The sequence below is a fragment of the Bombina bombina genome, chromosome 7 (genome assembly GCF_027579735.1).
Source record: "Bombina bombina isolate aBomBom1 chromosome 7, aBomBom1.pri, whole genome shotgun sequence".
Classification (NCBI taxonomy): Eukaryota; Metazoa; Chordata; class Amphibia; order Anura; family Bombinatoridae; genus Bombina; species Bombina bombina.
Genome location: NC_069505.1, coordinates 517,306,877 through 517,319,604, shown reverse-complemented (window position 1 = coordinate 517,319,604; position 12,728 = coordinate 517,306,877). Strand labels below are relative to the sequence as shown.

Sequence of the window (12,728 nt, the reverse complement as noted above, 5' to 3'; positions counted from 1 at the left end):
AAGGGGAACTCTAGTTTTCAACAGGGTAGCTACATACATATGTGTCTTATTGGCTCATGAGGTGTACAGCTAGCTGCCATTAGTGCATTGCTGCTCTGGAGCTGACTTTAACTAGGTGTTTAACCTCTCCATTTATGAACTATTCTAACACATTACAGCATTTTTCTTTTACACTTCAATGTCCCTTTAATTCCTGACAAGATACAGGCCTCTATTTGCAATGAGTTGACACAGTGTTTAGATAAAAGGGAATGGGGCATGCCCAGCATATGTGCAAAGATTTTACAAGAAGCATTTTTCACAATACAAGTATTTTGCAAACACACCTGTTCAAAACTGAAATGCACAGTTCAATTTTGATAATGTCCTTTCAAATTAAACAAAAGAAAAAAGTTGACATGTTCCTTTAAATAATATACTTTTGCAATAGTTTTTCAGTAAAAAACAAACAAATCTATTCTCTACCATCTCTACTGAAAGATTACACCAGGTATATAGTTTATTTATAAACGCACACATTGTGCATCACGAGACAGCCTGTTAGGAGGCGTGCATATGTGTCAGCCTTTATGTGCAGGAAGCTGCTTACTGGACGGGTCTAGGCAAGACTGGCTGGGGAAAAACCCTCCCCCGTACAGACATTTAAATCCCTCCTCCTTTTTGTTTTGCTGTACGTTGTCTCCAGCGTTAGACGAGACTGACTGAGTGCTTTTGTTCTGCTGCAGGGCTTGGGGGGTATGTAGATGTCAGTTTTTGTTTAATTGATTTATTTTATATATTTTGTATTATATAAACTTATCTATTACTTGCAATTTGTAGTTTTAAAAACCACTTTACAACTTCATACTGGTCCTTTTCATGTGTCGGAGAGACTCCAAGTATGTAAATGACTATAATACAATATTAAATGAAATTTAAAATACCATTAGAGTGTATTATCAGTATGAATCTCCCCCACCAACATTCAATTCAGTGTGTGTTTTTTTCTTCTTCTTTTTATGAAAGTTTTGTTTTTATGCTGTTTATGCTTAAGAATGTGCACTTTGTTTCAGTTCCTGAGAGATTATATCGTAGCTCTCAAGATGCTTTAATTTAAAGGGACAGTGTACTGTAAATTGGTTTGTTTTAAAATCTATTTACAATTACTTGTTATACAAGCTTCAGAGTTAAAGGAACATGAAACCCCCAAAAAATCTTTCATGATTCAGATAGAGAATACAATTTTAAACAACTTTCCAATTGACTTATATTATTTAATTTGCTTCCTTCTCTTGTTACCCTTTGCTGAAAGGTTTATCTAGGCAAGCTCAGGAGCAGCAGAGAACCTAGGTTGTAGCTGTTGATTGGTGGCTGCGTATATATATATATATATATATATATATATATATTGATTGTGATTGGCTCACCCATGTGTTCAGTTAGAAACCATAAGTGCGTTGCTGCTCCGAATAGAAGTAAATGAGAACGTTGTTTAAAATTGTATTCTCTATCTGAATCATGAAAGAAAAATGGGTTTCATGTCCCTTTAAAGAAAAGATAATCTAAAGCTCTCTGCTCAGGTTAGATCACTTCTTTTCAAACCTGTCCTCCAGACCTCCGCAACAGTTCAGGTTTTCTGTATTACCTAGGATGCGAGCAGTTTAAAATAAGTGTTTACTAATTATTTCACCTGTACTCTAGTTTAGATATTTTCAAAATGTGGCCTGTTAGGGAGGCCTGAGAACAGGTTTGAAAACCGGTGGTGTAGATGATCCAAAACTCATCAGTACGACAAAGTCTCTATTTTAGAAACTCAGATTTTACCTTGAGAGATGCTTGTCTCAGTATGCAGGGTTTCTGTATGTGAAGAAGAGACGTCTACATTACATAACAAGGTCTAAAAGAAAAAATCCCAAAGGCTCTCTCGCTTTCTCTCTCGCTTTCTCTCTCGCTTTCTCTCTCGCTTTCTCTCTCGCTTTCTCTCTCGCTTTCTTTCTCTCTTTCTCTCTTTCTCTTTTTCTCTTTTTCTCTTTTTCTCTTTTTCTCTTTTTCTCTTTTTCTCTTTTTCTCTTTTTCTCTCTTTCTCTCGCTCGTTCGCGCTCTCTCTTGTTTTTGCCCTGTTGTTTTCGTTCTTGTTTTTGACTTCATTCGCTCGTACGTTTTCTCATTTTTACTTTCTTGCTCCCCCTTACTGTTTCTTTCTTGCCCCTGTATTTTGTCCGCTTCTCTAACCTCTTCGCCACCTCTAAGGTGGCGGAATTCAGTCTCCGCGGTCGACTCTGACCGAGGAGACTGATAGCTCCTGCCCGCGCCTAATTGGCTGTGCGCGGGCAGGGGGCGGGATTGCACGCGAGCGCAAAATTGCGCTCGTGTGCAATGGTGAATACCTGCGGGTAATTTCGCCCCGCCACAGGCTAGCTGAGGCGTACCCTGTACACCTCAGCTTTGATAAATCTAGCCCTTAGTCTGAAGTATTCACTTCCACTTTAGGCATTAATTGGAAAGCCCACAATTTTGGGGAATGAAAAAATACTGCAGTTATTTTGCTACATATAATTACTTTATATTGTTTATTGAATAATTTATTCTTGTCTTTAAAATAAATATTAAAACTACAATTCTTAACTCCTCCTTTTGTTCTTCATATCAGATTTTATCTTTCGTGAGTGGAGAAACTAGTTCTTCGCCATTACAACAGAGATATACAATTAGAACAGTCTGCCCAACCACCCATTGTAGGAATGCAAGTTGATTAGATAACTCCTTTTTTTCTTTGTTCCTATGAAAAATTATCCACTATGTAATAGATAATTATATGTGGATTAAAACCGTTTTAAAGGGACACTGAACCCATTTTTTTTCTTTCATGATTCAGATAGAGCATGACATTTTAAGCAACTAATTTACTCCTGTTATCAAATTTTTTTTCATTCTCTTGGTATCTTTATTTGAAATGCAAGAACGTAAGTTTAGATGCTGGCCCATTTTTGGTGAACAACCTAGGTTGTTCTTGCTGATTGGTGGATAAATTCATCCACCAATAAAAAAGTGCTTTCCAGAGTGCAGAACCAAAAAAAAGCTTAGATGCCTTCTTTATCAAATAAAGATAGCGAGAGAACGAAGAAAAATTTATAATAGGGATAAATTAGAAAGTTGCTTAAAATTGCATGCTCTATCTGAATCACAAAATAAAAAAAAATGGGTTCATTGTCCCTTTTTAATGTGCCACCATATTGTGTAGTGCTTAAAGGGACATCAAGCCCAAAACTCTTTAGTGATGCTGATGGCACAAACCATTTTAAACATCTTTCCAATTTACATCTATTATCTAATTTGCTTCATTCTTTTGGTATCCTTTGTTGAAGGAACAACAATTCATAGGCATATTAGTTGTCCCTATCAGTCAATAAAAAAAGGTTTAAAGGGACAGTCAACTCAAATTTGTTTGTTTAAAAAGATAGATAATCCCTTTATTACCCATTCCCCAGTTTTGCACAGAAAACTTTATATTAATACACTTTTTACCTCTGTGATTACCTTGTATCTAAGCCTCTTCTGACGGCCCCCTGATCACATGACTTTAAGCTTTTAATGCCGTTATGCAGTTCTATTCCGTCATAATTACACTGGGCTTTAGTGCCGTTATGACGAAATAGAACGTCATAACCGTTGGCTGTCCTAAAGTCAACAGCGCTTCAGATGATGTGATTGCGGTCTGGAGGGCGTGCCTAGCGTCACAGGGTTGCCTCTCTGACCCGATCCCATCATTAAAATCTTGCGATTGCGTGCACGATCACAGGATTTCAATATGTTTACATCGGAACGTTGTTCCGATGTAGACAAATTTACCCTGTCATCAAAGGGTTAAATTTATTATCTATTGCCTTGCAATTTAAGCCAATTAGTGCTGTGTTGTTAGAATCCACGAGCATCAGCACAATGTTATCTATATGACTCACATGAACTAGCGTCCCCTGTTTAGAAAAGCAAATACAAAAGCATGTGATCATGGGGCTGTCTTTAAGGACATAGAAACAGACAGAAATTTAGAGGTTTAAAGGTTCTAAAGTAGGTTAATATAACCATGTTGGTTGTGCAAAGCTGGAATGGATAGTAAAGGCATTATCTATCTTTCTAACTCCTTCACCCAAAGAGACGAGTGTGTATATACGTCTTGCAGTACTTTACCCATCATACTTCAGGAGGCTCCAGCACTCTCAGCTGTTAAGTTACAGCCGAGAGCTGGAGTTCCTGAAGCTCCAGGCATCTGCCGCATATGAAGCCAGAGCGTGATCGGTGCTCCTCCTTCATATGAGGGCAAGATGCCTCATGGTTACAGACAGTGACACTGTGTGTGTCACCGTCTGTAACAATCTTCTGCTGGTGCCGGCGGGAGGTGTGGGTCAGAAGCGGGAGGGCGGCTCAGCAGTGGAGGGGAGGGTGTGGGGGGGCCCTACGCTACATAAAAATGAAGGGATGGGGCATCTACTCTACAGAAAAGGGGACGTGGGGGGCCATTAACTAAGTATTGTGGAAGGTGGGGGGAGCACTACGCTACAGAAAATGAAATAAAAAAATTGTAATAAAAACCCCCCAAACGGTTTTACAGGTACTGGCAGACAGCTGCCAGTACGTAAGATGGTGGCTTATGGTTAGAGGGGGAAGGTTTAGACAGCTGGTTGGGGGTAAGCGGGGATACTACACTGCAAAAAAATAAATAAAAAATATATCTATATCTCTCAAACAAATAATAAAAAAAAAATCCTTAATTTTCATATTGCAGACTGTCTGCTAGTACGTAAGATGGGGGTGACGGGGGAGGGAAGAGAGCTGGTTGGGAAGTGTCAGGTGGGAGGGCAATCTCTACACTAAAGCTAAAATGAACCTTTTAAGCTACCTAATTAACCCCTTCACTGTCGTGGATAATAGAAGTGTGGTGCGCAGCTGCAATTAGCGGCCTTCTAATTAATAAAAAGCAATGGCAAAACCATGTATGTCTGCCATTTCTGAACAAAGGGGATCCCAGAGAAACATTTACAACCATTTGCGCCATAATTGCACAAGCAGTATGTAGATAATTTCAGTAAAAAAAAAACAGTTTTTTTTTTAATTGGATTGCATTTTGCTGTGAAATGGTGGCATGAAATATACCAAAATGGGCCTAGATCACTACCTTGGGTTGTCTTCTTAAAATTAATATATATAGTTTTGACAGGTAAATTAAAAAAAAAAAAAAAAGGCTCTATTTCTGTTTAAATGGAGCGATAACAAAAATGCTAAAAATTCTCCGCTCTGAGAGTCCCAGTAGTGAAGAGGTTAAACAATAACAATTTTTGCGTTGACTGTCCCTTTAAATAAAAAAAAATCTTCTCCATCTTCACCAGCATCTATGACATGTTAGCTATTTTATTAAACTATCATTAAATAAATACAGTAGAATTGTGTAATTGACAAATGCACAATAAAAAGACAATGCAATAGTACTTTCAATTTCAAAAGAGTAGTAGATTTTTTTTTTTCTTCTAGCCCCTTGTATCATGTGAAAGCCATCATCCAATCACAAAATGTATATACTGTGTGCCCTTGCTTTCTATATATTGTGTTTGAAATACTCTGGTAATATACAAAAACAAACCTTTAAAAATTGTCTGAGGGTGTCTCTGCCTGCTGCCCCGAGCTCTGTACAGTTTTATTTAAGCATTGGGCACTGTAGCCAACTGCATGGGCTACTGATAACGCTGCTGCAAATACTACAGCTGCTCTCCTTTCACTGTGTTTGTAGGGCCGAGAATTTAAACCACTTGCGAGTAACAAGCAGGCAGTAAAACTCATGAACAGGGTTTCCAGGTGTCAGTATTTAAAGTGAATGTAAATTTTGATGCTAAAGTGCCCGGTTTTTAAAACTTTGATTAAAAACAGGGGCACTTTAATTCATCAATATTTTCATTTCACTCCTGTTGTGAAAATAAACTTACTTTTTAATCTTCACAGCAGCTCCAGCTTCCTCCACCTGTTTCAAAGCCTCTTCCTGGGTCTAAAATGAGGTATCTGGCTTCCTCCAATCACAGCAGTGAATCAGACACTGAATCCCCCGGGGGGGGGAATCTGTGATTGGAGGATGACCTATCAATCATTTCTGACATCAGAAATGGCTTGTGAGACCGGAGGAAGCAGCAGCTGCTGTGAAGTTTAAAAGGTAAGTTTTTTTGTCACAACAGGAGTGAAATGTAAATTTTGATGAATTAAAGTGCCCCTGTTTTTAATCAAAGTTTTAAAAACCGGGCACTTAAGCATCAAAATTTACATTCACTTTAACTGGGCAGTTCACTATTTTAGCAGGCTGTCCTGCAAAATATTCCAAAAAATACTAGACACTTAAAGGGACAGTCTACTCCAGATCTTTAATTGTTTAAAAAGATAAATCCCTTTATTACCCATTCCCCAATTACGCATAACCAACACAGTTATATTAATGTACTTTTTACCTCTGTGATTATCTTGTATCTAAGCCTCTGCAGACTGCTCCTTATCTTAGGTCTTTTGACAGACTTGCATTTTAGCCAATCAGTGCTGACTCCTAGGTATCTCCATGGACAGGACCACACTGTTATCTATATGACACACATGAACTAGTGCAGTCTAGCTGTGAAAAACTGCTCATTAGCAAATGAGTCTACCTAGGTTTAGCTTTCAACAAAGAACTAGACTGTCCTTAAATGTCCAGTTTTTAAAAAAAAAAAATTTTTTTTAGTCCCTGTGTGTTGGCAAAATGTAAAAGACTTCCTATGCCTAAACACATTACAAATATGGAGCAGAAAGAAGCGAGAGGCAGTTAAGTTGGTCAAATCGCTTTTGTTTACATGAGTTACTGGCAGCCAAAGAAGTAAAATTATTAATTTGTATGTTACTGGCAGCCAAGTGGTAAAATGACTGTTCCGTTGTGAAAAATATACATGGTGGGGGTAGAGCTCTTTTTTTTTTTTTTTTTTTTTTTTTTTTTTTTTTTTTGGGGGGGGGGGGGATTGTGTGATCCCACCTACCTTTGTGCCCAGTCACAGAAAGATTATTCAGTATTTTTGTGGGGGACAGCTGCCAACCCTACTCAGGAACAAGCTTAGGAGTAGGTAAAGGAGGCAGGCGGCAGCCTTTTCGTGTGATGGACCTCTCGCTCATAACACTTTTTTATGTTCCTTTTTAAAATACATAAAATGCTCTAATATGCAAGCAATATTGCAGGAATAAAGTGATTTTTGTGTTTAATCTACACAAATGGGTTAAACAGATAGTTAAAGGGACAGTCTACTTGAAAATTGTTATTATTTAAAAAGAGATAATCCCTTTATTACCCATTCCCCAGTTTTGCATAAGCAACACAGTTATATTAATACACTTTTTACCTCTGTGATTACCTTGTACCTAAGCCTATGCAGACTTCCCCCTTATCTCAGTTCTTTTGACAGACTTGCATTTTAGCCAATCACTGCTGACTCAAAAATAACTCTACGTGAGTGAGCTCAATTTTATCTATATAGCACACAGGAACTTACAGTGCATAACTGTGAAAAACAGTCAAAATGCACTGAGACAAGTGGAGGCCTTCAACGTCTTAGAAATCAGTTTGAGCCTACCCAGGTTTGTCTTTCACAACAAAGAATACCAAGAAAACAAAACAAATTTGATGATAAAAGTAAATTGGAAAGTTGTTTTTAAAATTGCATGCTCTATCTGAATCGTGAAAGTTTAATTTTGACTAGACTGTCCCTTTTTTAAAGTCAGCTGCAGAGCAGCAATGGGTGCTAGCTGAACACATATGGTGAGCCAATGACAAGCCAGCAATCACCAGCTAGCTTTGAGTAGTGCACTGCTGCTATTGGGCATACATATACTGTATAGTCTTTTCCACAACAAAGTACATTAAATAAATTAATTTAAGTGTGTTAAAATGACATACTCTTACCTGTAACATGAAAGTATAATGTGACTGTCATATTCCTTTAATGTCCCAATATTTAGTATTTTTTTTCTAGTTTAGTGGTGAAACATATTTGTGATACTTTGTGGATATTATTATACTGATACATCACAAGTATATAAAGATTTCTTTTTTTTTTTTTTTATCTTGGTTTTTCTATAACAAATAAATTTCGCCCATTTCGCAATCTACTTGAATTTATTTGTATTGGCTAATCACAGAGTGGTTACGTAAGTTTGTCTAGATATACTTTTTTTTTTTTTTTTTTCTTCTTACACATGTACTTGTGAAAATGACACATCTTTTAGAAATGATGACACCAAACAATTTGCTGGTCATCTGAGTGTGTATTTGATAACATAAGCAGTTTCTCCTCATATGATCAACTACTGGAATGAATTGAGTAACTGACAACAATTTGCATTTCTGATTTGACTATTTTTTTTATTATTATTTTAAGGTACTTAATCATTTACCCTAAAACCAAGGAGATTTTGTTGAACTTGTTGAATTTACGGATCCAATGAAGCCGAAAGTTATTTACAAACAGGTGAATTTCTTATTATTGATCATACATTTGTAATAATAGTGTATTTTTATACAAATACACTTTCACATAAAGGGACTGTGAGAACTGTTCTGTTTATGCTATTTAACATGGTTTCCAATGATCCATTATACCTACTGGTTTGTAATCAAATTGTTTTTTTTTTTTTTATATAAATTGCTCCTTTACCTTTATTTTGACATTTCAAATAGCTGGAGCTGCTTGCTAAAACCCTCACTCATACTGAAAATATGAACATTGCTGTATTGTCTATAGAAAAACTATTTTAATCGGAGGCACCAGCTGTAATCATCCTCCCAGTGGGGTGTGGGAGGGATAAGTACTGTAATAAAGTGTTAACTTTTAATTGCTGTCTCTACGTATTGGTCTTTGTTTTTACAGAAAGAGAGAAGGTAAAGAGGACTTTCTTTTCATGCCTCTTAAATGCTATCCTTTAACCCCTACTGCTCATACTAATGGTTAAAATTTACATTGTTACAATACCAAATACTATTGTAAAATAACTGTATACAGAATAAATGTTTCTTTGTAAAATGGTGATGGTCCATAGGGTTTCATAACATGTGGGATATAATAGGAGTCCGAGAACCTACACAAGAGCATAAATTCCCTCCCTTCTCTCCTAAGTTTTGTTCTTGGTCTCCCGGAGAAGATTGAAAATAGAAGTGTTAAAGCTACTTGTTTGAGAGCTCAAGAGAAAAGAGAACACAGAGGCGCCAATATGGCCTAGTAACATCTGTACATAGAATAATCAATGTGGAAATAAGATGGGTACTCACAAAGGTGAAACACCCAATGGTGCTAATGGAGCAGACTGGAACTATAGCAGTGGTCCAGCTCACTTTTTGCCGGCAATTCTAGCACCTGGTGAGAAGGTGGATAAGCCATACCTTCATTCCTGTGAGTGAGAGAACAAAGCTACCATAGCCTAGCACAGAATGAACATACAAAATTGATACTTAATGGTTACACTTACAATGTGTAGCGCACCTCCAGGTGCAGTAGTAGCAATCTGGGACCTCTCAGCCGCCCAGTAGACTGTACTTGTACGGCATCAGGGTCCAAGCTCAACCATAGGATAAAAAGTTCCAAGCAGCAGCAAGTGTATCATAAAAACAAATTTTATTAAAAACAAAGCAACGCGTTTCTCAGCCTCTCAAGGGCTGTTTACACAGTGCTAATGAAGGTATCGCTTATCCACCTTCTGACCGGGTGCTAGATTTGCCAACACAAAGTGAGCTGGACCACTGCTCTAGTTCCTGTCTGCTCCATTAGAACCATTGGGTGCTTCACTTTTGTGAGTATCCATCTTATTTCCACATTGATTATTCTATGTACAGACGTTACTAGGCCATATTGGCGCCTCTGTGTTCTCTTTTCTCCAGATTATCTACCACCAGGGATTGACCATCCGTTTGACAGAGTGCTGCCTACTTTTTGGATACCAAGGACCTTTTTATAATAAATATATATATATATATATATATATATATATATATAGTATCTTTCCCATGTTTTCATCTTGTTTGAGAGCTCAGACCAACATGAGACCTTTATCCCAGGGACATATTCACATGAAGATAGAAGAGGTTTCCAGCAAGCTGAGTGATAGAGGGACATAGGAATACCCAGTTATGTGCGCAGTAGCTCCCTATGGGATTTCAGCCATAACTACCCTCAGGCACAGCAGGGACTTGTCCCTCAGCCTCACACTGTGGGAATAACGTTATTTCATTAGCTTTTCTCTGTTGTAAATGTACAAGCACTGGATGGGATCTCTACTGGATACTGCTGTAGTTTAGGCAACACTCGGGGGGGGGGCACTCTTAGACCTCTAACACCCCTTTTGGAACATTTGGCAGCCCTGGAACCTTCTTTTTAACATTCTTGAAAAATAGGTGTATGGCCCTTTAAGAAAACCGCTGATTGCTCTGTGTGATAAGCTGTTCCCTCCCTAAGCATCCTATTAGCTGATGCAGCATGTTAACAGGGTTTTGTGGCATATTTTTATGTATTTTGTACTAAAACTTTTTATTTTTCACACAGGAGCTTCCTGGGGGGGTCACTTGGGGCATGGGACATTACATTTATTATAGTGCAAATCTGTTCTAGTGTGCATGGGGTTAATCAAGTTTGCAATAGTTGTGCACCTCAATTTATGCATCAAAATCGGCCACATCCCTCTACTTCCTCTAAGGAATTATGTCCTCTTCCTAGATATATTTATCAGGGAGACTCTACTGACTTTACTGAGTTTAAAGTTACACAGTGCTATGGTAGAATATTTGGTGGCTATCCTCAAACCAAGTAAGAGTAAACGCAAATCTGTGGATTTTTCTCGCTCTCTTGATGTAAATAAATATGAAATCTCCTTCCCCTCACCTGCAAATTCCTGTCCTGCTTCAGAGCTCTGAATCTGAGGACTCCAAATCATCCAGTTCAGATAAGGGAAGTGCCTTCTGGTGAACAGGACCCTGTTCTTCATCCTGAATTTGACAATGCTTTCAGATTTAAAGGGACATTCCAGTAAAAATATAAATACACATAGTTGAATTACATCTCTGAATAGAAACATATTTACAATATACATGTACTGGCAAAAATGCTTCTAGAAAAAGTTATCACTGTTTTACTGTTCGCATTTTTCTCTGCACGTGCATGTGAAGATATTCTTAGTGCACCGTTATTTTAAATAGTGCAGTTGCTCAGAGCATTAGTGGGGCTTGTATCATGTCAGCAACTAACAAAGTCTTTTCCAGATGGTACAAGCGCCTTAGGCTCTCTTAGCAAGTGCTGTATTCAAAATGCTGGTGCACGGTGCATACTTAAATACACTGTTGAAACAGCTATAACTTTTGCTAGAAGCGTTTTTGCTAATACGTGTATATTACAAAAATGCTTCTATTCAAAACTGAAATGCATCAATTTTGGCTGGAATGCCCCTTTAAAGTAGAATACATTCGCACCTTGTTGCTGGAGGTACTGATTTACAGGCTTGTTTTCAGCAGGTTTTTCTTCAGAAGAAGTTGTACACACAAAGGGAGTGAACAGTGGCACTATTCGGGCTTTTCCCGTGATATACTAGATGAATTATCACTTGTGTATATATAATAATTGGTTATATATCGAGGGAAATGGTGCTTAAGCATAAAACTAAATGCAAAACTATAAGTGGGATGGCTGAAGGTAGCCTAGAAAACCCACCAAAAGTATGCTGAAATAGCACTCTGTGCCCTGACTATTGAGGGCAAAGAATTCCTCTTTTGGAGAGAATAATTAAAATATAGCTTTTATTAGATATAATAAAATTCACGTTAGACACACAAATTATAAAAAAATCCAGAGATACCTCTGTAGAAGACTTGATATCAGTACAGAGAGGAAATACTCAAATCAGGCCTCTTAATAATGCCGTTAATTCCTCTACTGTAACCTGGTATTTAAATAAATGTACCACTAATCTGGGTTATAAAAATTTATTTTTGTCTTATCCCCAATTGTGTACTAGTTAAGGTCCTTGCAGAACCTGCAGGCAGTGCTCTGAGTCAATCAAATATTTAGTGTATAACTCAGCAACAAGAATCTTCTGCTAAGTTGCATTACTACGGGTTACTTAACAACAGTTACGGTTGCGAGATTGAGGCATCAAGTACCCTGATCAACACAAACATATTATTTGAATAAGATTGATATGTGTTCTAGCTATACAAACATACTAATAATTTTTGAGCTACTAGCATAAACCCTTTATTTCAATGAAATTCAGCATTTCAATAGTTACAATACTCTAAACTATTATATGAGAATATTATCTCACTGTGAGAGTGATAGAGACGATCCATACTTTCAGAGATCAGTTCACATGTTGAATCATTACACACACTCACCGTGATTTTAGGTTTTAGATGAATAACTAAACTGCATTCATAAGCAGTTAATATCTCACGTAATCCAGCAGTAATGCAACTTAGCAGAAGATTCTTGTTGCTGAGTTATACACTAAATATTTGATTGACTCAGAGCACTGCCTGCAGGTTCTGCAAGGACCTTAACTAGTACACAATTGGGGATAAGACAAAAATTAATTTTTATAACCCAGATTAGTGGTGCATTTATTTAAATACCAGGTTACAGTAGAGGAATTAACGGCATTATTAAGAGGCCTGATTTGAGTATTTCCTCTCTGTACTGATATCAAGTTTTCTACAG

The 12,728-nt window shown here is 37.4% G+C and overlaps 1 protein-coding gene across 1 annotated transcript in view; it reads left to right on the top strand.

The window, feature by feature from the left end:
* Nucleotides 1–610: 610 nt before the first annotated feature.
* The window catches only part of PLD3 (phospholipase D family member 3), a 166,011-nt gene continuing 153,893 nt past the window's right edge, over nt 611–12,728 (top strand). The window contains exons 1-2 of the mRNA XM_053721761.1: nt 611–735; nt 8,412–8,501. Of these exons, the coding sequence (XP_053577736.1) occupies nt 8,475–8,501 (27 nt within the window). The 5' untranslated portion in view covers nt 611–735; nt 8,412–8,474. The remainder of the gene's footprint in view (nt 736–8,411; nt 8,502–12,728) is intronic.